The following is a 25,102-nucleotide window of genomic DNA, read 5'->3' as shown; positions in this document are numbered from 1 at the left end:
CCATTTTTTGTGAACAAAAAGTTAGTGAAAAAAAACCCAAAATATTATCAAGCTCATAGTTTATAATGATCTATGATCCAACTGTAATGGACTTGTTGCTAAGTGATCTAACATTAAATACAGCAGCATTTAAACACAGGTGATGTTTTCTGTTCTTAGTGCTTCTGCTGGACACAAGCAGATTCCTATAACCATGGCTCCTGCTGCTATACAAGACTGGAATATGATGTTGGAATGCAGCATGGGTTCTAGTACATCAGGACTCTCTCCGAGTACAGGGGGGAGGTTCTCTGATTTCCAGTGAAGTGGAGTTCAGGCTTTTGGAGAGAAAGTGCTCAACGTTTATTCGATGTCACCTGTGGACGGGCAACAATCACCTGAAAGAGTAATCTGAAATACCTGGAAGTTTCTCTGTAATGAGTAAAACAGTGGTGCTGGGAGTAAAGTGCATTCTGGGGGCCTTAATTGTGATAAACTTTATGGTGGAGTCAGTGATAATCAGCGTGTTGTGCCGGGCCGAGGTTTAAACCAGGACCTGCTGGGTTTCAGGCTCATTGTGTCTCTGATTTCAGTACCAGATCCTGCAGGTCTCCTGAGCTCAGTCAGATCTTTGTTCACACACCGAGCTCTGATTTACCCACAATGTTGTTATCCTGTTAGATATGATGGTGATCTGTACTTACACTGTCCACAACTCACTAATGCACTTTATCCCAGACTGGACTGAATAATGAAGAATTAAAAATCTAATTCATTTAATGTAACCTCCAGGCCACCTAATATAAACTTTTATCATTTATAAATGATCATTTATTCTCTTTAGTTTCATTCTCGTCCCTCTAAACCCTTGTTTTAAACCCAGAGCAGCTTCACATCATGGAAAGTCTGACCATAGATCAGTGGTCAGTGTCACAAACCAAACCTCTTTGTGCTCCTGGTGATCATGTTTATGTGCCACACCCCTCTCACCATTTACAATGATTGTCACACAGATCCACAGCTGCTCCTTGTTGCAGGTAATGCTCAGGGTATTCAAGGGAGCAGCAACAGATCCTATGGTGGAGGCTATTCTGAATTTTTCATAATTTTGACCCTGATGTGGAGAATCATGGTGTTTGATTGAATGCTCTTGCTTCTTGGTTGGAAGTCTTGTTTTCAGGGGAAAACTGAGAACAAATCATTTATTCTCTTCTCTTTAGTTTCTTTCTCGATTGTTCCTCCCTCTATTTAAACCCAGAGCAGCTTTACATCATGGGGCGTGGGACCATAGATGAGAGATAGGTGGTAGGTGGAGTTCAGGCTGCTTTCATAAGGAGAAACAGAAAGCTGAACTACACAACTCATCCAGATGTGAGTGAATTTATATTACATTTTATTTTACATTTACCTTTAATAATAATAATTCATTCTAAACTCTAGCCTTTAAAGTTAAGGTGGTAAACACAAGACAAACTGTGTATGCTTTAATATTTATTTACTAAATAAAACCATGATAAACTGAACAGAGGAACTTTTCCTATTTTATGTGAATCAAATGTAATTATTAAATTATTTAATGATACGCGACATTGCAGGAGTACCTAAATATCACATGTTAATTCCACAAAGATAATAAATCAGATACTAATTTTTATTCAGGTAGAAAATAAAGATAAAAGTAGAAATAAAAAAAACTAAAATCAGTACTGAGCACTGTAGATGTAACACCATGCATGTATGTTTTCATTTTAGAGAAATCAACAGTAATAAAAAATATAATAACGTAATTTATCATTTTAATCCTACATGTATTCAATATTTACAGCTTGTTATATAAATATTCTAAAAGTATAGATATTACACACAGACAATTTGTATTGTGTTTGTTTAATTATATTATTTTATATTAATGCTATTAGACCAAATAAAAATAAATCTTAACAAAATGTTGTCTATGTAAATATGTTGTATATCTTTATTTCTGTAACTATAGTTAAATATATTCACACATACTGGTCTGATTGGTGTACATGTTTGTTTGTGTGTGTTTACCTGTTTGTTACCAGTTTAAAGTCAAGTGGAGTACCTGTGTGTGTACAAAACAGTGAAACACAACACCATTTATATTGGCCCGACAGGTGCTGCATACAAAGAGGAAGAAAAATAAGATCATAATTTTATAAAAATGTGTTTTTAATTTTAACACCTTTCGTTCTTGAGGTTGATAAAGTTTAATGTGTTATGATTATGATAGTATCTACACAATTACTGTTATATTTAAGACATTGGACTTCAGGTTGATGAAGATCATAGGGTGTTAGAATGAAACTCAATTTAGTTTATTCATATTTTTTACGTGTTTTACAGTTATGGGCATGAGAGTTTGTCCCCAAAATTATGTACACATACGAACAATATATAAGATTCATGAACAGATATTAAAAATGAACAAATGTAAAAAATTGTGTGTATGTGTAAATACATTATTGTGTGTAATTAATATTATCTTGTCTGGTACTAACAGCTCCAGTAAGAGATCCAGAGATCAGATCTGCTGAAATGGACCAGGAGGAACGGAGGATCGTGCTGATTGGGAAGACTGGTGCTGGGAAGAGCGCAACAGGAAACACCATCCTGGGAAACGATGTATTTAGATCAGAACGATCTTTAGATTCTGTAACAGAAATCACTGAACGTGCTGAAGCTGTGATAGGAGGAAACCGTGTACGTGTGGTTGATACACCAGGATTCTTTAACACAACGTCACATGATGAGTTAGCGCTGCAGTTGTGCAGAAGTGTGACCCTGTCAGAACCAGGAGTTCATGCTTTCATTCTGGTTGTAGAGTTTGGGAGGTTCACAGAGGAGGAAGATGTAATTAGGAGCTTACAGAAGGTTTTTGGTAAACGTGTGATGGATTACACCATTCTTCTCTTCACACATAGTGATCAGATAGAAGATGGTGAAAAAGATCTAAACAGAAGCAGATATGAACAGATTAGATGGATTTTAGATCAGTGTGGAGGAAGATTTCACATCTTTAATAATAAAGAACCACAGAACAGACAACAGGTCACTGAACTTCTGCAGAAGATAGACAGCATGGTGCAGCGGAATGGAGGATTTTACACTAATGAAATGTATGAGGAAGCACAGCGCTCAACCGTGAAAGAATTCTGGGAGAACAATAAGAAATTCTTTTTAGTTGCAGCGGGTGTTTTAGCTGTAGTGGGGGCTATGACATCGTCAGCAGCAACTACTGGTTGGGTGGCTGTGGGACTGGTGTTAGGGAGAATAAAGAGCTTTTTAAGGTGGTAACTGGGATTTATGAAGAAAGTGGATTGTGGTGCTTCAATGGGAGCAGGAAATGCACCTCTAGTTTATATTATCATTTTTAATTTGGTTTAATTTAATTTAAATTAAACACTTATTATTTTCATAAATGATCTTGTAAACTGTAGAAATAATTTTTTTTAATGTGTTTGTGTGTAATTTCAAACTAATATTAATTTCAACACTTATTAATATAAATTAAAATAAAAAATCAAACTATTTAATCATCACATTAACATCTAATTTTAACTTTTATTAAACTGTGTTCTGAACTTTATTGTGCTATTGTACTAACTACAATAATCACACATTCGTTATTACATGTTATAAACATAAAACAACACTGGGCAGGACGAGTTATTAATCTACTTAATTTGTAGTCTATATTATTAATTATTTGTCATCACAACATGCACATATACAGTAATACTGTCTGCAAAATAATATGTTCACAAAGTTCAGATAAAAAACAGATTAGCGAGTGTATTTAGCCGTTTTACTTCGTGTCTTTACTTTCCTCCTCATTGTGTAAATGAATGTAATTTCTGTAACAAGAAGGTTCCAGTTAAAAGCTTCAACTGATACGTTTTGTTTTCATTACATAACAAAAGCGCTCGATAAATCAGCGGCCAAAATCCCAAACACAGCAAAAACAATCATAACCGCTGCTTACCTTAGCTTCTGTTCTTCCAGATGCTATTACATTTATAAGCGTGTGTCCCATTAGGAATAGAATCCGTTATTTTGTAAATGTGCTTATAAATAAAAACCTCCAAACTTTTCCCGGTTGTGAAGTAAAACAGGAAGTCGTTAGAAAGCCGATCGAGCGTTTCATTACCACGTCATCTGTGTGACGCAAATAACAGCATTTCTTACTAACAATTACAATCAGAAGCTCTGATTGGTTCAGAAAGTGCTCTTTCAACCATCAGCACCGATTCTGTAGGAGTGTTCCATTCACCCCGGCTGTTCATGTGAACTGCACTACGTAGGGTATTCCACCATTTTAAGTGAGATTCTGATCCAAATATATAATTATCACACATAACTAATGGTAATAAATGCTGATGATAGGGACTGATGATTGAAAGACTGAAGACGTTTAACGATATATATATATATATATATATATATATATATATATATATATATCGTTAAACGTCTTCAGTCTTTAAATTTTTAACACTGGTAAATATACTTTTTTTGCACTTTTATTCAAACGTGATTCACATTTGTTCCAAATTAGCATAACAATCACTCTAAAACATGTCCTGAACAACTGCATTTTCCTTTCTGTATTATAGAGGACAAGATAGTGTTTACTTTTACTGAGGAGCAGAAACTAAAGAAAATATACTACATTATATCCACCACCCAATGTAGTGCCCTGGTATCCAACAGTAGCTTAGATAACTACTTATTATTCTGTTACAAGAAATATTTTGTACTGTTAGGAAGTACCCTAAGTAACAGGTTGTCCAGTTTTCTGCACTTTTTCTGCACCTCCTTTACACTTTTTCGACCCTTTCTCAAACTCGCACTCATTCACTAGTACTTTTTTTATTACGGTTTATACAGGGGGAGGGACATTTCTGTGATTGGCCAATGCACACCTCAGGATTATTATTCAGGAATATTTAAAACAGAATTTATATTTCTCTCTCATAGTGATGGGAATTATGGCTCATTGAAGGGAGTCGGATCTTTTGGTTTCGTTCCTTTTAAAGAGCCGTTCAAAAAAATGGCTCTTCGTTCTTCGGGAAGTGCTACTGGGTAAAGTATAAGACAGCACAGATATTAATATTTATGATGTAGATTATGAAAATGTTGCTACCTTGCCTTAAATGTAGCCCAAATTCAAACAACACTTACATGAGAAAAAAGAATTTAAAAAGATTTATTATGAAAGGGAAAAAAAATACAGGGAAGATTCACACTGTGAATGCATTGCAAGTTTCAGAAAAATCCTATCTTGTGCAGAGCCTGTGTTTGTTTCTGCTTTAAATACATGTTTGTTCTTTGTCTGTAGATTAGATTCAACTTTATTGTCATTGTGCAGAGTAAACAAGTACATGCAGTGAGGAAAATAAATATTTGATACACTGCCGATTTTGCAAGTTTTCCCACCTACAAAGAATGGAGAGGCCTGTAATTTTTATTGTAGGGACACTTCAACTGTGAGAGACAGAATCTAATAAAATTCCAGATAATCACATTGTATGATTTTTAAATAATAAATTTGCATTTTATTGCATGAAATAAGTATTTGATCACCTACCAACCAGCAAGAATTCTGGCTCTCACAGACCTGTTAGTTTTTCTTTAAGAAGCTCCTCCTATTCTGCACTCATTACCTGTATTTATTGCACCTGTTTGAACTCGTAACCTGTATAAAAGACACCTGTCCACACACTCAATCAATCACACTCCTACCTCTTCACCATGGCCAAGACCAAAGAGCTGTCTAAGGACACCAGGGACAAAATTGTAGACCTGCACAAGGCTGGGATGGGCTACAGGACAATAGCAAGCAGCTTGGTGAGAAGGCAACAACTGTTGGTGCAGTTATTAGAAAATGGAGGAAACACAAGATGACTCAATCTTCCTCGGTCTGCTGCTCCATGCAAGATCTCACCTCGTGGGGTAAGGATGATCCTGAGAAAGGTCAGGAATCTGCCCAGAACCACACGGGAGGACCTGATCAATGACCTGAAGAGAGCTGGGACCACAGTCTCAAAGATTACCGTTAGTAACACACTACGCCGCCATGGATTAAAATCCTGCAGGGAACACAAGGTCCCCCTGCTCACGCCAGCACATGTCCAGGCCTGAACAGACTGAAGAAGTCATTCGGATTGAGTGACGAAACGTATCTCTACAACAAACTGGTGTCCAGATGAACTGATTCAACTTTGTGGATTTGTGTACCTGGATTATTGAGCATGCATCAACAGTACTGTGTTTAATTAAGTGTGATTGCTCTGTCGTGGCTCTTCAGCATATTCTAGAAATATCTTAGAATTTAATGTTTGTATTTTATTTTCTATATTATCTTGTTGTTTACTGTTTTAGTAGATTTCAGATTTTGGTTTCTTTTTCTTAGCAGACTGTTCCAGTCTAGTTAGCATTTAGCTTAGCATTATTGTTTACATTAGCATTTACGATAATAATTCTGTCCTGGTGGTGGTAAAGATAATAAATAAATATTATTATTCAGTTATTATAAATGTTTAATAAGTGTTTGATGTATAACAGCATGTAATACTGATAAATAATGAGGCTTACAGCTCTATCAGTGTAATAATCTTCAGATCATCCTTGTTTTCTATAATCTGAGAAATCATAATGATCTAAATATAGAGACAGAACACTTGAAGCAGCTAGTGTTACTTTTTACATAAAAAAAATTAATAAGATGTTTTATTTGATAGTTTTAAACATCTTGTAACGTTTTTAACAAAACAAATACAAAGTAAAATGGTAATGATAAAGTATAAACACATTTAGTAAAAATTGGAACCAATATGCTTCTTCTCAAAGTCAGAAGTTGCTTTATTGTCAAAACTGCAATATGTACAGGACATACAGAGGATTGAAATTGCATTACTCTCTGACCCATGGTGCAACATTAAACATTAATTAAACAATAAACCTAGAATAAAAGAAGAATATAAAAATAGAATAAGAATAATCACACTAAATCGCAAATATATATACACTGACACAAATATGAAAATATAGAAGTAAAATGACCATTTCAAAATTTTTAAAATAGAAGTCTTAATATTAAGTCAAGTCAACTTTATTTGTATAGCGCTTTTTACAATAGACATTGTCTCAAAGCAACTTTACAAAATCCAGGACCAACAGATACAAAAACCCCTGTTGAGCAAGCCGAGGGCGACTGTGGCAAGGAAAAACTCCCTGAAAATTACAGGAAGAAACCTTGAGAGGAACCAGACTCAGCAGGGCCCGTCCTTCTTGGGTGGTCTGGAGGAAACTTTACATAAATACACGATTTACACAAATCATACAAACACAGAATTAAATGAACCAAATGTTATAACTGGCAATAAATAAAGAAATTATAATAATAGAGTTGTTATTCGCTCTAGTCTTCAATAAAGTCTGTAGTGAGTTCTTGTCATTCTTGGTGCAATTACTCCAGACCCGTCACATCCGGCAGGAGCAGCGTCGTTGTCACGGCAGTCTCGACTTTAATCCTTAACCTCGGCGGGTAAACAGGTTACCATCAGAATGCCCTTGGAGTAAAACAACAAAGAATGTAGTTAATAATGTACAATGCTAGTTGAGTAAAACAGTTTTACAGAGAGTTTTAGACTCCGGCAGCCCTAATTATTACAGCATAACTAAAAGGGAGAGCAAGCAGGTAACAAGGTCATGAAGGCTTTCACAGGACATCAGCGCCCATCTCCCCATCGTCATCAAACCTGAGTGATCGGATAAGAAAGGCAGGACGACAGCAACCCAACATCCCTGATCACCACAAGTTTCTATGACCAAGAACCCCCAAGCTCTGCGCCTTTGTCTATACTAATCAAAAGCCTGAGAAAATAAATATGTTTTCAGTCTAGACTTAAACATTGAGACGTGTCCGAATCCCGAACAGAGGCAGGAAGATTATTCCAGAGTTGTGGAGCTTTGTAAGAAAACGCTCTTCCACCAGCCGTGATCTTTTTAATTCTAGGAACTATAAGTAACCCTGCATCTTGTGAACGAAGTGGACGCGCTGGATTGTAGTGATTAATAAGTTCACTCAGATACTGTGGTACAGACCATGTAGCGCTTTATAGGTTAGTAAAAGTATTTCGTAATCAATGCGGAATTTAACTGGCAGCCAGTGAAGAGATGATAGAACAGGACTAATATGATCAAACTTTTTAGTTCTAGTTAGCACTCGAGCTGCTGCATTTTGAACTAACTGGAGTTTGTTTATGGATCTACCAGAGCATCCAGTTAGAAGAGCATTACAATAATCTAACCGAGAAGTTATAAACGCATGGATCAGTTTTTCGGCGTCATTAACAGATAGTATATTTCTTATTTTAGAGATATTACGCAAATGATAGAAAGCAACTCTAGTAATATTATTAATGTGTGTATCAAAGGAAAGATCTGAATCTAGTGTGACACCTAAGTTTTTTACATCAGAGCTAGGAGTAACAGAGAAAGTGTTTAGGTTTAGCACCAGGTTAGAGGACTCGTCCCTCACAGCTTTAGAGCCAACAAGTAAAACCTCAGTTTTATCTGAATTAAGTAAAAGAAAATTACATGACATCCAGTTTTTTACACTTTTGTCGTTTACACTTTAATCTTCTATCTTACTGATTGTGTCTATCATTTGGTTTGGCTGATATATACAGATGTGTGTCATCTGCATAGCAGTGAAATTTTATGCCATGTTTATGAATAATTTCTCCTAGTGGAAGCATATAGAGTGTAAATAATAGCGGTCCCAGTACTGACCCCTGTGGAACACCACAGTTTACTTTTGTAGTTTCCGAGCATTTATTATTTACATAAACAAATTGCGAGCGGTCAGTCAGATATGATTGAAACCAAGAGAGTGCGAGTCCTTTAACACCTACTGTATTTTCTAGCCTCTCCAGTAAAATGTTATGATCGACCGTATCAAACGCTGCACTAAGATCTAATAGAACAAGAAAAGAGACACATCCATTATCAGAAGACATTAACAACTCGTTAACTACTCTAATTAATGCGGTTTCGGTACTATGGTTGGGTCTAAATCCTGATTGAAATTTTTCATTAATACAATTTTCATTCAAATAAGAGCATAACTGTTTGGAAACGACTTTTTCTAATATCTTTGAGACAAAAGGAAGGTTTGAAATTGGCCTATAATTAGATAAAACATGTGGATCAAGATTAGGTTTTTTAATCAGGGGTTTAATAACGGCACTTTTAAACAGTTTAGGTACGTACCCAAGGCTAAGGGATGCATTGATTAATGTAAGCAGGGGCTCTACAATAGCTGGGAGTAAATCTTTAAGTAAACGAGTTGGAACAGGATCGAGTATACACGATGATGTCTTCGATGATTTAATCAACACAGTTCGTTTTGGGAGATTGGATTAAAGGAATTTAGTTGGATTAACTCGTTACTATTATCACCACTGCTGCTCAGAGTGAGTCCATACTTAACATTGGTAAGTGACACACTCTGACTCTGAAGTCGTATTTTTTCTATCTTATCGTTAAAGGATTTTAAAAAATCATCGCTGGTACAGTCGGGTGGTATATTAGATTCAGTTTCATTAACGTTTTTAGTTAATTTGGACACTATCTCGAAAAGGAATCTAGGATTGTTTTTATTTTTCTCTATTAGGGATGAATAATATAAAGATTTAGCTTTTATAAGTGCATGTTTATACTCAGTTAGAGCATCTTTCCAAGCAATCTTATACACCTCCAGTGTAGTGTGACGCCACCTACGTTCTAATTTCCGTGCTGCTTGTTTAAGTGCGCATGTGTGGTCATTGTACCATGGAGCAAGTTTTTTCTCCCTAATCAGTTTAGTTTTGAGTGGGGCTACGTTATCTAAGGTTGTGCGCAATACAGTCTCTAGGTGTTGAGTTCCCTGATCTAGTTCTTTAGGTTCTGATGCTGATATATTTGGTAATTCTGGTAGGCAGGGTATGAACGCTGCAGCAGTTGCAGATGTAATAGTGCGCTTACATTTAAAATGATGTGGTTGCTGTATATTATTGGACAGGGACACTGTTTATACCATAAGTAAGTATTAAATCTAAGGTATGTTTACAGCGGTGAGTGGGTCCTGTTACATTTTGGGTGATGCCTAAAGATTCTAAAATAGAGTCAAACGCAGTTTTGAGTGGATTACACTTATCCTCATAATAAATATTAAAGTCACCAACAATTAAAGCTTTTTTAGTTGATACGATTAATTTAGAAAGAAAATCGGCAAATTCGTTAAGAAATTCTGAGTAAGGACCAGGGGGTCGATAAACAGTAACCAGCTTAAACATACTAGTTTTATCAGATGAACATTTATTGGTTATGTCAGAGATAAGAACCTCAAATGAGTTTGTTATGGGAGTTGATTTTACAGTGAGACCTATGTCCTTGTCATAAATTGTGGCTATTCCTCCACCACGACCACTCAGACGTGGCTTATGTTCATAACTGTAACCCGGAGGAGATGCTTCATTTAAACCTAGATACTCATCAGGTCTAGCCCAGGTCTCAGTTAAACAAAGTGCGCTAAGACAATTATCTGTAATTATTTCATTTACAATTACTGTTTTGCATGCAAGTGACCTGATGTTTAGGAGTCCTAACTTTAGTTTAGCCTTACTAGGGTTTTCATGATGCTCATTTAGATTAATTTTAATTAAGTTATTATGTCAGGCGCCCTGGCCCCGGAATACAGGTGACTATGGTCGCTGGTGTCTCTATGGGGGTTTCAATACGCACGTGTCGGAGCTGAGAATCTCCTATAACCAGAGCACTTACATTAACAGGCTTCTCAGCGGGTGGCTCACTGAGTGGGAAAAACCTGTTGGACACGTGCAACTGAGATGGTCGGTGCTTTGCCCTACGACTATGTCGCCGAGACGTCACCCAGTCGCCCCGCTGTGAGGGCTCTAATGCCGGAGTCTGGGGTTCTGTACCTGAACTGCTGGCATTCGGGACTGCTACAGCTGAATCTAAGCACTCTCTAGTAGTAGTCTGTTCTAAAGCCCGAATTGGCCCTTCTAACCCTGAGATCTTCTCCGTCAGGCTAACAACTAATCTACACTTATCACATGTAAAGTTATCACTAAAGACGGAGAAAGAATAACGGAACATGTTGCACTCGGAACAGGGATACAGGGCTCCTGCTGGGGCCATAATAACAAAGTAATATACTTAGCTTTACAAGATCAGTTGGAGTTGATGTTTATGTTGGTTACACCGGCGCTTCTGCTGGTGGTCACAGAAAAACGGCTTTAATTCCGGACGAAACAGGCGATGATGAGCTGGAATATAAAACCAACAACCAAACAACACAAACGCGTTTCGTTCGGACAAAACGGCTGTAATTCTAAAGGAAAACGGTGTTTATGCGCTGGTGTACAAAATAAATAAACAGAACGCGCTTCCTACGGACAGAAAACGGCTTTAACTCCCCACAAAACAAAGGTGTTTAAGTGCTGAACTACAAAAACAAACAAACACAAATGCGCTTTGTTTCCGACAAAACCGGCTGTAATTCTAAAGGAAAACGGTGTTTATGCGCTGGTGTACAAAACAAATAAAAAAATAAACAGAACGCGCTTCCTACGGACAGAAAACGGCTTTAACTCTCCACAAAGCAAATATGTTTAAGCGCTAAAATACAGAAACATCCAAACACAAACGTGTTTTGTGCGGACAGAAAGTTTTCACAAGCACGGATTTACGTTAGTAAACACAAGCGCTTTTTTACGATAGACAAAATAACACTCTATATCAACTACGCGCGAAAGATTAACGTTTAAAACATACGTATATAAAAAGTTATTTAGCTAATAGCTACAAACAAACAACTAGGCTACAGTCTCAGCGTGCGTACCACAGGAAACCGGAAGTGAGCCTGAGATCAGAAGCACATTAATGATACATTCACCTCATAAATCAGGACACACTGCCCTTCCCTACATGAAAGTAAATAAACCGCTTTGTAAGTAAAAAGTATCGGTATCGGATCGATATCGGCGATACTGGCCCTGTATTTACTTGGTATCGGATCGATACCAAATTTTGCAGTATCGCACACCACTACAGAATACACAGACTGTCCTCACACTGATTAGCAGCCCAAACACCTCAATATCTCAAGATCTTTCCCCTCAACACCCCTTTCCTTCACCTTTTCCCTGCATTAGACTTTACATTACATACTACACACATATAAATATATTGTATATATAGAGTCTTCCTGTATAGCTGAAATTTGTCCTACTGCTGAATAATAGTAACTACATATTCTACTCTTTATTTTCTCTAACTATATTTACCATGTGGATTAATAAAGGATTTTATCTTATCGTATCATATTTTATCTTATATACTGACATAGTTATGGTGTGGATGCACACACCCAGCTTTCTGTTCAGGTTCTTCAATATTAAGCTCTGGCATTACAAAACACACAATGCAACAGTGCCAGTATAACTGGTACACAAAACACACCCAGCATGTAATGCAGAGCAGAGCTTTAAGTCAAGTCACCTTTATTTCTATTGCACATTTAAAAGACGTGTGTCATCCAAAGTGCTTTACATTAAAATCTTTAGTATCACAAATATACACAATGTAACAATACAAAGAAAATGGTACACAAAACACACCCAGCAGGCTCGCCTAGCATAACTTTAGCATCACAACATTACAGTGCAACAAAAGCAGTATAAATAATACAACATACAGTACACACCCATCATTCAGTAAAGGCTCGCCCACATTCAGCAAAGCTTAGCAATACAAATCACATAATGCAGCACTACATGTAACACAAAACACACCCATCATTCTGTAAAGGCTCGCCCACATTTAGCATTATAAAAACAAACATTACAACTATACCTGTTTAAATGTGACAAAACACACCCAGCATTTAATGCATAGCAGAGCTTAAGCATCACAAAAATACACAATGTACCAATACAAAGAAAATGGTACACAAAACACACCCAGTATTCTGTAAAGGCTCGCCCACATTTAGCATTATAAAAAAACAATACCTGTTTAAATGTGACAAAACACACCCAGCATTTAATGCATAGCAAAGCTTTAGCGTCACAAAAATACACAATGTACCAGTACAAAGAAAATGGTACACAAAACACACCAAGATTTTCTGCAGGTTCTTCCACATACCAGTTACACCTGCTGATACCAACGCACCCTCATTACAATTATAGCATAACTCAGAGCTTTAACTAACATGAACATTCTGCAGTGGAACGTTTAAACGTGCACTTTAGATCAGCTTAATTTAACTTTATTTAAGTACTGTACAGTTTTAACACAATAAAATCATCTGAAGTCAAATACAACAAACAGCCATCCAGGGTTCCAATCTAAGCCGTGCTATCAGCTCGTCGGACGTCTATACAGATGTGATTGGCTGTAGGGGTTGGGGGTTTGCACTTGTGCTCTTAGTGCCTGTCCCAATTGTAAAAATTGTGCCAAATCTTGTATGCAGAACACAATGATCAGCAGGGGTGAAGCCTATATCAAAGCAGCTGTATGAATATACAATTCAAATGATTAAATGCAGGATTCCGAAAAAATGAAGCTACTGAAACATAAATGATCTCTGTGTGATTGTTTTTCACTCTTCACCACCAAAGGTCTGTTTCACAGTGCACAGGCAGCACAACACAAAATCAGAGTACTGCTAACAGCATTTAGAATACTGTAGTGTCTCTGGTGAACTTCTTTACTACAATAGCGTAGCACTGCCGCCACCTTTGTTAACCCAGTCAGGTCTGGCAATTCACGATAATAACCAGGCAATATACAGGGTGAGTCAAAAGTCTCAGGACACTCTTTTATTTCATATCATATCATTTTCCCTTTCGTTTCTGAAATAAAAGAGTGTCCGGAGACTTTTGTGTCCTGCGACTTTTGACTCACCCTGTATATTAAATAAATCACACACTGGGAAACTTTATTAAGCAAATAAAACATACTGGCTTAAGCCCAGAGATAAAAATGGAATAAGAGGACGACCATCCAACACTAAATTTTAATTTAACAAATGAATCTACTCGTCTAGTTCGTGACCATGAGGGAATTACTGAATAACTAAACATAAGCAGAACCACACAAACCCCCACTAATCGTCCCACTAAAAAGGAGCAGACTGACTCCATATCCAGATTCTCAAGAGTTCGGAAACCTTGGCATTACAACCGCAGCCAGCCTCAACACGGCGTCTCACGTGGTCCGGAAATCTCCCCGTGTTACCAACTCGTGATTCCTTCACCAACGACTCACAGTCTTTACTTTCACCCGCTCTCGTTGACCCGTCGTCGACTCCGGCACTCTTCATCAGTCTCTACAGTCTGCCGACATAGCGCTCCAAACAAAAAAAACTCCCCTCATCCCAAAAAGTTCTTTTATATTGTCTGTACTGCTCACCTTCAATCAGCCCAAATTCTGCTCCACCATTCTACCCAATCTCTGTTCCTTTAGTCAGTTCATTACAATACTAATAAACTTCCATTAGAATAAATGGTGAGCTGATAAGGTGAAGTGAATGGACTTCAGCTTGGTGAAACTACAACCCCAAATCAGAAAAAGTTGGGACAGGATGGAAAATGTAAATAAAAATAAAAACAGAGTTTCTTACACTGACTTGTATTTGATGTCAGACAGGATGAAGCTGAGATATTTCATCTTTTATCTGCTCAACTTCATTTCATTTATTATTAAACATCCATTCCTGCATTTCAGACCTGCAACACATTCCAAAATAAGAATCAGAATCAGAATCAGAATCGGGCTTTATTGGCCAAGTAAGCTCACACATACAAGGAATTTGTTTTTGGTTACACAGATGCTTGCAGTGCACGAAAAATACAGTAAAGACAATCTTATTCACACAGCTCACTCTCTCTCTAACACACACATTCATACCTGTAAACATAGAAAACATTGTAAACATTTAGCATGTGCAATTTACATTGTAATTTTAAAAAGGTGCAGTTTTGTGCAATATAAAAACTATAGAAAATATAAAAATATATAAATATGAAATGGAAGTAAAGGTGAAAATCCTGTGTAGGCTATTAAATAAATTAAATAGGTAGTTTTGATGTGCAAGTGTCCCGAGTATTAACAGTACAGTAGTGTTCAAATGTTCATGAGCATAATGGAGTTTGGATAAAAGCTTCTCTGTAGCCTGGTCGTTCGGGTCTTCATGTGGCTGAAGCGTCGGCCTGATGGAAGGCACCGAAACAGGTGATGACCAGGGTGAGACGGGTCAGTGATGATTTTCTCTGCACGCTTCCTGGTTCTGGAGGCATGCAGGTCCAGCAGTGTGGGCAGCTTTACACCGATGGTCCTCTCTGCAGACTTGATGATGCGCTGCAGTCTCTTGGTGTCATGTTTTGTGACAGTGCTGCCCCACACTGTGATGGATGTGGTGACGATGGACTCTATGATGGCTGTGTAGAACTGCACCATCAGCTCTTGGGGTAGGTTGAACTTCCTCAGCTGGTACAGGAAGCACATCCTCTGCTGAGCCCTCTTGATGATGGGGTTGATGTTGCTGTCCCACTTCAGGTCCTTGGAGATCGTTGTGCCCAGGAACTTGTAGGACTCCACAGCCATCACAGTTCTGTCTAGGATGGTGAGTAGGCAGGGTTGGGGGGCTCCTCCTGAAGTCCACGGTCATCTCCACTGTTTTTGCTGTGTTCAGCTCCAGATTGTTCTGACTGCTTCAGAGGACAACCTGATCAACCACCCGTCTATAAGCAGACTCATCACTGTCACTGATGAGACCAATGACTGTAGTGTCATCTGCAAACTTCAGGATTTTAACAGAGGAGTCCATGGAGGTACAGTCATTTGTGTACAGCGAGAAGAGCAGTGGGGAGAGTACACAACCCTGTGGGGCACCCGTGCTGATGGTTCGGGCCCCTGAAGTACACTTTCCCAGCCTCACCTGCTGTTTTCTGCCAGTAAGAAAGTCAGTTATCCACTGGCAGGTGGAGGCTGGTACGTTGGGACAGTAAAGCATTTACCACTTTGTAATGTTGTCGTTTCTTTTCACCACTTAAAAGAGGTTTTGGCACCGAGGAGAGCGAGTGATTTAGTGTTTCAGCTTTTATTTTGTCTTGTTCTTCCTACAAACACGTCTTAAGATGTGCAGCAGTACGGGGGGTCATCGTCGTTTCAACATCCTCCACACGTTCTCTATTGGGTACAGGTCAGGACTGCAGGTGGGCCAGTTCAGTACCCGTACCCTCTTCTTCCACAGCTACGCCTTTGTAATAAGTGCAGCAGGTGGATTTGCATCGTCTTGTCAAATGCTGGACGTCCCTGGAAAAGACGACGTGTTGAAGGCAGCAGATGTTCCTCTAAGATCTCAACGTACTTTTCTGTATTAATGCTGCATCACAGAGTGTAAATGACCTTTACCAAGGGTACTGACACACCCCCATACCATGATACACCCTGGTACTGACACACCCCCATACCATGATACACCCTGGTACTGACACACCCCCATACCATGATACACCCTGGTACTGACACACCCCATACCATGACAGACCCTGGTACTGACACACCCCCATACCATGATACACCCTGGTACTGACACAATCCCACACCATGATACACCCTGGTACTGACACAATCCCACACCATGATACACCCTGGTACTGACACACCCCTATACCATAATACACCCTTGTACTGACACACCCCCATACCATGACAGACTCTGGTACTGACACGCCCCCATACCATGATACACCCTGGTACTGACACACCCCCATACCATGACACACCCTGGTACTGACACACCCCCATATCATGATACACCCTGGTACTGACACACCCTCATACCATGACACACCCTGGTACTGACACACCCCCATACCATGATACACCTGGTACTGACACACCCCCATACCATGACACACCCTGGTACTGACACACCCCCTTACCATGATACACTCTGGTACTGATACGCCCCCATACCATGATACACCCTGGTACTGACACACCCCCATACCATGACAGACCCTGGTACTTACACACCCCCATACCATGACACACCCTGGTACTGACACACCCCCTTACCATGATACACTCTGGTACTGATACGCCCCCATACCATGATACACCCTGGTACTGACACACCCCCATCCATGATACACCCTGGTACTAACACACCCCATACCATGATACACCCTGGTACTGACACACCCCCTTACCATGACAGACCCTGGTACTTACACACCCCCATACCATGACAGACCCTGGTACTGACACACCCCCATACCATGACAGACCCTGGTACTGACACACCCCCATACCATGACAGACCCTTGGGTTTATATTGTTTGCATTAGAATAAAAGTAAATTTTTAAACTGTCTTAACTTTTTCTGATTTGAGGTTGTACATGAAGCTCTAATTCTGATCCACAGGAGTCGCCTCCCTCGTCCGACATAAATACTATCTGATCCAGCTGAATGAAACATGGAGTGATGCTCAGGCCTACTGCAGAGCTCATCACATCGACCTGGCTACCATCCACAGTGATGCTGACATGGTTAAACTACAAGCTGAAGCTCAGATACACCAGTTCAGTGGTGACGCCTGGTTTGGAGTGTATAAACAATCACATGACTGGCGCTGGTCCTACAGAAATGAGACTCCGGGAACTTTTAGCTACTGGCAACCTGGTCAGCCGGACAATTGGGGAAAAAATGAAGAGTGTGTTGTTTTAAATACAGCAGCAAAATGGGAGGACGCAGGGTGTGCATGGCCATGTCACTTTCTGTGCTATGATGGTAAGTGGGCTTGTTATTTTGTATGATGTAATAGTTACTTAACCATCAGGTTTTTTACAATACTGATAAAATACGTTTCATTTCATTCCTACAATCACATTTATTTTATTGTAAGTATCTCGAAGTGTAGACATATTACTAAACAACATCAAACCATGTGCTTACTACTGTCAATAAGTAAAAAAATAATAGAAGTAGGAAGTTCTATAATGTCAGTTACATACAGGGAACAGTGGTATTGTGCCTAAGTAAAACAAAATGCTTATGCTAAGCTGCTTCCAAAAGTTTGTCCTAATAAACAGATGTAGAAGCTCACTTGACTGTGGACAACAACATTTCAAGCAGCTTATAAATCATGTCAGACCTGTTTTACTGGATAACATCTGACTATAATGAGAAAGTTTCTATCAGAATATGATGAAAGTTTATATTTACATCCTGTTACGACTGTGTTTAAAGAGAAAGGTGGTGATAACCTGGTAACTCAAAATGCATCGATGTGTAGTATTTTGTACAACCAGATAAAAAGATTGGGCAGTATGGGAAAAATAAAAATAAAAATGCAAAGAAGCCGTGTGGTAACCATGTCCAGAAGCGGCGTCGAATTCTCTGGGTTTGGAGGCATCTAGGATGGACCATCACACAGTGGAAACGTGTATTGTGGTCAGAGGAATCAGATCTACGTATTCCAGGTCTTTGGAAAAGGCCAGAGATGAAAAGGATAATCCAGACTGCTCTTTAACTCCTGCTTCTGCTCATGAAGCCGCAGCATTGATTGGCTGTTGTTTTTATAAAATCAGTACACAACGCAAGACAACAGAGTTCCTTCTGAACTGATACAGCCATGTTACCCAAACCATAGTAAGGACAGAAAACAAAGCGATAGCACACAGACAACAATCAACAGCTCAAAACATTAGATGCAGATTCAATAAAATAATAAGGATGTAAATATGGAATCAGGAAGAGTACCCAGGTCTACAGTCTCATCATTTCACAACACACGCGACAACAAGACTGAACAGTGCTGATCTAACATGAAAAATAGAAAACATCTGAGCCTGCCGTTAGAATTCTTTCCTTTTACTTTTCTGGAGTGAGAAGTCTCTAAAAATGTCCTTAAAATCCAGATTTCTTATAATGTCATTCTCGATAGACATCAGAGTCCAGTGGCTCACTCTTTCTTGATGCGTAGCAGATCACAGTTTATTTTTAACTATTGCAAGTTTGGAAAAAGACCGCTCCTCGCTGGCAGAAAAATGAATAACGTGTAAATGATTTACAAAATCACTGGTTTATAAGCTTCCCTGTTTTTATTAACCAAAATAACTAAGAAAAAAAAAAAAAAAAAATGAAACAGCCAATCTGGGGCCCTCAATTATTCGGGGCCCACATGCATTAAATCTCCCCTGTCCAAACCTCTACACAGAATAGCGATCCATCGAACAAGAACCTACTGCAGAAAGTGAGAGGAGGGCAGAAGCGAGGGCAGAGGGACAGAGCGACTAGTGTGCAACAAACAATACGTTAACATATCGGGCAGCATAACAACCCTGAGCTTTACGAGAGACCACTGTTCCATTTACTTCTTATTTACTCCAGTCAAGCAGTAGCTGTAGTCAATCACCAATGAGGAATATTTTACCGATGTGTGTTTTTTTATCTGACAGAGAGGAACACTAGTACCAGCAGGTACATCCACATCAGCTCCACCTTACTGAACTGGTTTGAGGCTCAGAGATACTGCAGACTGTATCACACCGACCTGGCCAGCTCACGGGATTCAACTGAACAATCTATTATATCTGGAATGATCCCTGACTGGACCTGGTTTGGTCTGTCCAGGATCACCTGGAAGTGGGTAGATCAGACCAACCCGACCAGCATCACCTGGAAGCCTGGACAACCTGATAGTAGCCTAGCATTGAAAGATTGTGGTTGTTTATCTAATCTTCAGGCTGCTAACGCTCAGTGCTCAAACATCAAACCTTTCTTCTGTCACAGAAGTGAGTTTTACACTTATCTCATTCATACTAGCTTACACCCTAGCAGCCGTCTAGAACTCTATAGCAACCACCTTCCGGCACCCTAGCAACCTGATACACCCACAAGCAACAGCTTATTTACCCCAGTACACATTGGCAACCACCTAGTTATACCTTAGCAAGCAACCCATTACCAAAGCAACCGCCCATAAACACCCAAACAATCACCCCCATATCATTTACATGTTCAGCATTTAGCGGATGCTTTCATCCAAAGTGACCTACAGTCAGTGATGGCTTAGTTACTTTGAAAAAGTAATCTGATTACTGATTACTCCTTTAAAAAGTAACTTAGTTACTTTATGGATTACTTGATTTTAAAAGTAACTAAGTTAGATTACAAGTTACTTTATTAGTTATATAATGCGGAATATTTCAAAGATATTCCTTTGCAATACTTTATTATTTGGCTGCCAACTTGTGTGTACTGATAAGACTCAGTTGAATCCCAGAACATGCTAGTGTGAATGCATGGAAAACAAATTTTAATTTTCTTTCAAGAATATGATACAGACTGACCAACACTATTACGCTAAATCAGCATTGAAAATTGACTTTACTTTTAATAGCCTTCTACAATGCTGGAGCTTCTTAAAACGGAAGATTTTCTTTTAAATAGAAGTGTTATTTACCTGCTATTAAATTGTTTTCCAACTAAATGCGCCCAATTTGGCGGATAATCGCCCAATCTGGCAACACTGGAATGCGCAGAGCCAGCTGGCGCTTTTACTCGTAGCACACCATGAATACTACATAATAATAAATAGCACTACTTCTGTAATTGTGTTGGTGGTTGACATTTATGTTGAGTGTGTTACTGCACTGTTTTGGTGAAGAACTACTCATCTGAGGTGCGCTGCTCCTGCCTGCAGAAATGCTTCCGCAAAAAAATTGGTGGGGGGGTCAGAGGGGTGGCCGAAGATTACTTTATGGTGGCCATGGCAACCACTGGTAACCACTTAGTAACCACTGTTACTAAGTAACGCGTTACAGACCATCAGTGCCTACAGTACAGGAACAGTATACATTCTGAGCAATTGAAGGTTAAGGTTTTGTTTAAGGGCCCAACAGTGGCAACCTGGCAGTGGTGGGGCTTGAACCAGCTTGTGATTACTAGTCCAGTACCCTAACCGCTAGGCTACAACCGCCCTATATCCTACAACACCTTAAGGACCACTTAACAACTCCTTAGCAACATGTAACGAAAGGAGCAGCTTCTGCCGCTACTGTGCCCGTCGACACGCCGTAGTTTGGAATAACTGCGTTTCCCACAGACCACCGCGCTCATCAGCGAAGATTTGCAGCACCTGAGTTTACTGCTATAATAATACGTGTTCCCAGCAGCGTGGTGCTCAGTCTTCGAATTGTTCAATGACTGAGCCGGTACAGTATCAGGAAGTCAATAATATATAAACAGTCACATTTTCTTTATTATTCACCACACACCGCCCCCTTACAGCAACCATTTAGTGTACCTTGGCAACCATCTAGCAACATCTTACTGACCATAAGTAACAACTTGGCAACCACCTTGGAAACAAGCACCTGCCTAACAAGCCCTTAGCAATCGGCCTGTTAGCATTGCAACTGACTAGCAACAACTTAGCAACCACCTAGGCAATTGTGTAGCAGAACCTTAGCAATCACCCAGCAACGCCCTAGTGCTTAACATGACAACAAGTATTTAAGCCACCACGTACTCGACCACTGCTGAGCTGCAATCACACTCACACATTGAGCTTAAATCGGGTCTGTTTTGTTTATGAACAGTTATAACAGAAATCGGGTCTGTTTTGTTTATGAACAGTTATAACAGGTCAGATCCAGATCCTGAGGTTTGAGGTTCAGTCGGATCAGAACATGAACGATCCTGCAGTAAAGGCAGCACTCCTACAAATGGTGAGTTTTATCCTTCAAGAACATAGAATCAGTACACGATGGTCCTGAAGTAGTCGACTAGCTGTCGACTAATGTACCTGTAGTTATGGCTTTGCTGGCCCAATCCAATGTGTAATACTATCACTTATCACTTTATATTTAATATTTATTCTATATTTAATCTGTACCATATACTGTATACTTGGAACTGCACCTTCGTGCACTTTCTAACTCCATTCCATCTGTTTATTTTGCTTATCTACACTCAATTCATTCTCACCATAAATAACTGCTCTGTAGCCATGCAGTATATGTATAACTCAGGTAACTTTCAATCTGTCAAAAGTGTTTGTACTTTTTTTTCGAATTTATATTTCTTATAATGTGTATTAGATGTGATGTACAGTGCTACTGGGACTCTAATTTCCTTTGGGATCAATAAAGTATATATCTATCTCTCTCTATCTAGCTAAGAAAAATGTACAAATATCAATAAATATGTTTATAAAACACTTTATAAAACAGAAATGATAAGAATTAAATTGAGACTGAAATTAAGAGGAGCAATGTTTAATTGTTCAGTTGAACAGGAAGGGAAATCCTGATGCAGATACCGGCTGTATTTAAGTCTGTAAGTGTAGGATGTCCAGCAGAGACTGGCCAAGAAACGTCTACGACATACATCGGGCCGTTCAGGTGGCGCAGCACTAAAAACACATGCTGGAACCAGAGCTGGATCTCGAGTACATCGTATCGAGTCTCCGCTCTGCCTGCTGGCTGAGGCTGAGTGGCCACATGAACAACGATTGGTCTGCTGTTCAGATATGAGCCGGATGGGGTCTCTCTCTCATAACTGGTGCAATTACGACCTCTGCTGACTGATTGATGGCGCCTGCACAGAGATGAGAAAAGAGTGCTGTCAGGGTGTGCACTGCACTGCACTCGTCAAAGTGTAGGTGATAAAATGCATACGGCTGCTGCACACGTGTCGGAGGGGGCGTGGGGTAAGCTTCGTTCTCCTCAATCAGAGCGGGGATCGGCATTGGTGGAGAGGAAGTGTGGCGCAAGCGGGCAATTGGACGCCTACAAAGTGAGAAGAAGCATAAAGAAAATATATTTTAAAAAATGAACATACATCAATTTCTATTGTGATGATTGTTTAAGAGCAGTGACGTGTCCTGAACTGAGCATTTATAATAAGTGCTGGATGATGGACAACAAGCTTCGTAAAGGAACTATCATTAGCTGGTCTGTAAACTGAATCATCAACCAGTAGAAAAATAGTCGTTTAAACAAAACTCATTTAGCAGAGTGAGTAAAATCTGATTGTAATTTATCTGTATAGTTACTGAAAGATAAAGAACTATCTAACCATGTGATTGGATATTTTATGTTGTTACTAGAGATGTAATAATACACTCTACCCACAATGCAATGCGATTCAAGATACTGGGTTCACAAAACGATTTAGTCCTGATTTTTTAAACTGATAATGAAGATAAATTATGATAAATTATTTCCTTATATTATTTCTCTTTAAATAAAATAAAATCCTGTATTGGTGATCATCTTTTATTGATCTAAATAATGAACGTCATTTTATTTCTGAGGTAGGTACAAACGATGCAAACAATTATGAATTAAGCCCAATTTGGCTGAAAAACTCTGATTCTGGCAACCAGGCGTATAGCTAGAGTGACGTCAACCAGGCAAGGTGTATAGCGCCAGCGCCCTCTGCTGTTTAAAGTGAATATCGATTCATTTTACATCTTAGTTGATTTGAATCATGGAATTTTTCAATCGGTTATTAACTATATTGTGGTGCATCGTTACATCCCTACTAGTTACCTGTTTCAGAATGGCTCCCTCATTTTATAGACCTAACCACATGGAGAAATGAGCATTTATTAGCATTTAAATTTAGCAAAAGCATCTTGAACCTGGAGGATTTAATCTTACTTAAAGAGGACAAATGACATCTGCTGCTGGAAAAATCATCTTCTGTTCCTCAGATCCTGCAGAAACTGAAGGAACATGGGATGGAACAGAACATCACTCTGAAGTGGAGGGAGCAACCAGGAGGAGATGTGTTCCACAAGATGTGACAATAAATTGGATGAATTTATACATTTTAATGATGTGACCTGCAGATTACACTTTCATATAGCAACAATGCTACACTCAATGCTACAATCATGTTTAAATAATTATGGATTTTATATAAAGTTTATAGGTAATTATAAATAACAATCATCATAAAAACATTGAGAACATGTATTATAGTCTATAACGAAACATTACCAGATCAACCCTCTCACCACCTAACCTCCTTCCACCAGTCCCTCCTAAACCACACCCGGCCAGGACTAAACTACCATAACAGAACTGTTACCCCATTTTACCTGCCCTCCTAAAATACACCAGGCCAAGAGCAGACTAGCATCATCACACAGACAAAATGTTTGTGAACTAGTGGTGTAATATATAGATTATTATAATGATGCTATGGTTCTATATAATATAAACAATCATTAGTTAATATTATAAAGATTATTAGAGTGGTATTAGGGTTCTACATAATATAAACAATGATTATTTATTATTCTATAGATTATTAGAGTGGTATTAGGGTTCTACATAATATAAACAATCATAACTTTCTAGAATTCTAGATTTATATTGTTGTAATTTGTTTTCTTTATAGTGTGTATTTGATTTGATTTAATGTACAATGCTACTGGGACTCTACTAATTTCCTTCGGGATCAATAAAGTATCTATCTATCTATCTATCTATCTATCTATCTATCTATCTATCTATCTATCTATCTATCTATCTATCTATCTATCTATCTATCTATCTATCTATCTATCTATCTATCTATCTATCTATCTATCTATCTATCTATCTATCTATCTATCTATCTATCTATCTATCTATCTATCTATCTATCTATCTATCTATCTATCTATCTATCTATCTATCATCTATCTATCTATCTATCTATCTATCTATCTATCTATCTATCTATCTATCTATCTATCTATCTATCTATCTATCTATCTATCTATCTATCTATCTATCTATCTATCTATCTATCTATCTATCTATCTATCTATCTATCTATCTATCTATCTATCTATCTATCTATCTATCTATCTATCTATCTATCTATCTATCTATCTATCTATCTATCTATCTATCTATCTATCTATCTATCTATCTATCTATCTATCTATCTATCTATCTATCTATCTATCTATCTATCTATCTATCTATCTATCATCTATCTATCTATCTAGTG

At 38.6% G+C, this 25,102-nt stretch overlaps 1 protein-coding gene across 1 annotated transcript; it reads left to right on the top strand.

Moving 5' to 3' along the window:
* The first annotated feature begins 2,538 nt into the window (after positions 1-2,538).
* LOC134303169 (GTPase IMAP family member 6-like) lies at positions 2,539-23,903 on the top strand. Its single transcript, XM_062988498.1, has 4 exons — positions 2,539-3,193; positions 19,546-19,788; positions 21,728-21,819; positions 23,811-23,903. The coding sequence occupies exons 1-4, from the start codon at positions 2,539-2,541 to the stop codon at positions 23,901-23,903; spliced, it is 1,083 nt and encodes a 360-aa protein (XP_062844568.1).
* Positions 23,904-25,102: the final 1,199 nt, after the last annotated feature.

This window comes from Trichomycterus rosablanca, chromosome 2, assembly GCF_030014385.1.
Source record: "Trichomycterus rosablanca isolate fTriRos1 chromosome 2, fTriRos1.hap1, whole genome shotgun sequence".
NCBI lineage: Eukaryota > Metazoa > Chordata > Actinopteri > Siluriformes > Trichomycteridae > Trichomycterus > Trichomycterus rosablanca.
This window is presented reverse-complemented; position numbering and strand designations above follow the sequence as displayed.

Coding starts and splice junctions, on each gene's coding strand:
- LOC134303169 (XM_062988498.1), top strand. CDS start 2,539: ATGGACCAGGAGGAACGGAGGATCGTGCTGATTGGGAAGACTGGTGCT. Junction 3,194..19,545: donor ATTCTTTTTAGTTGCAGCGG/GTGTTTTAGCTG, acceptor TTTATCTGACAG/AGAGGAACACTAGTACCAGC. Junction 21,820..23,810: donor AGGCAGCACTCCTACAAATG/GTGAGTTTTATC, acceptor TCTGTTCCTCAG/ATCCTGCAGAAACTGAAGGA.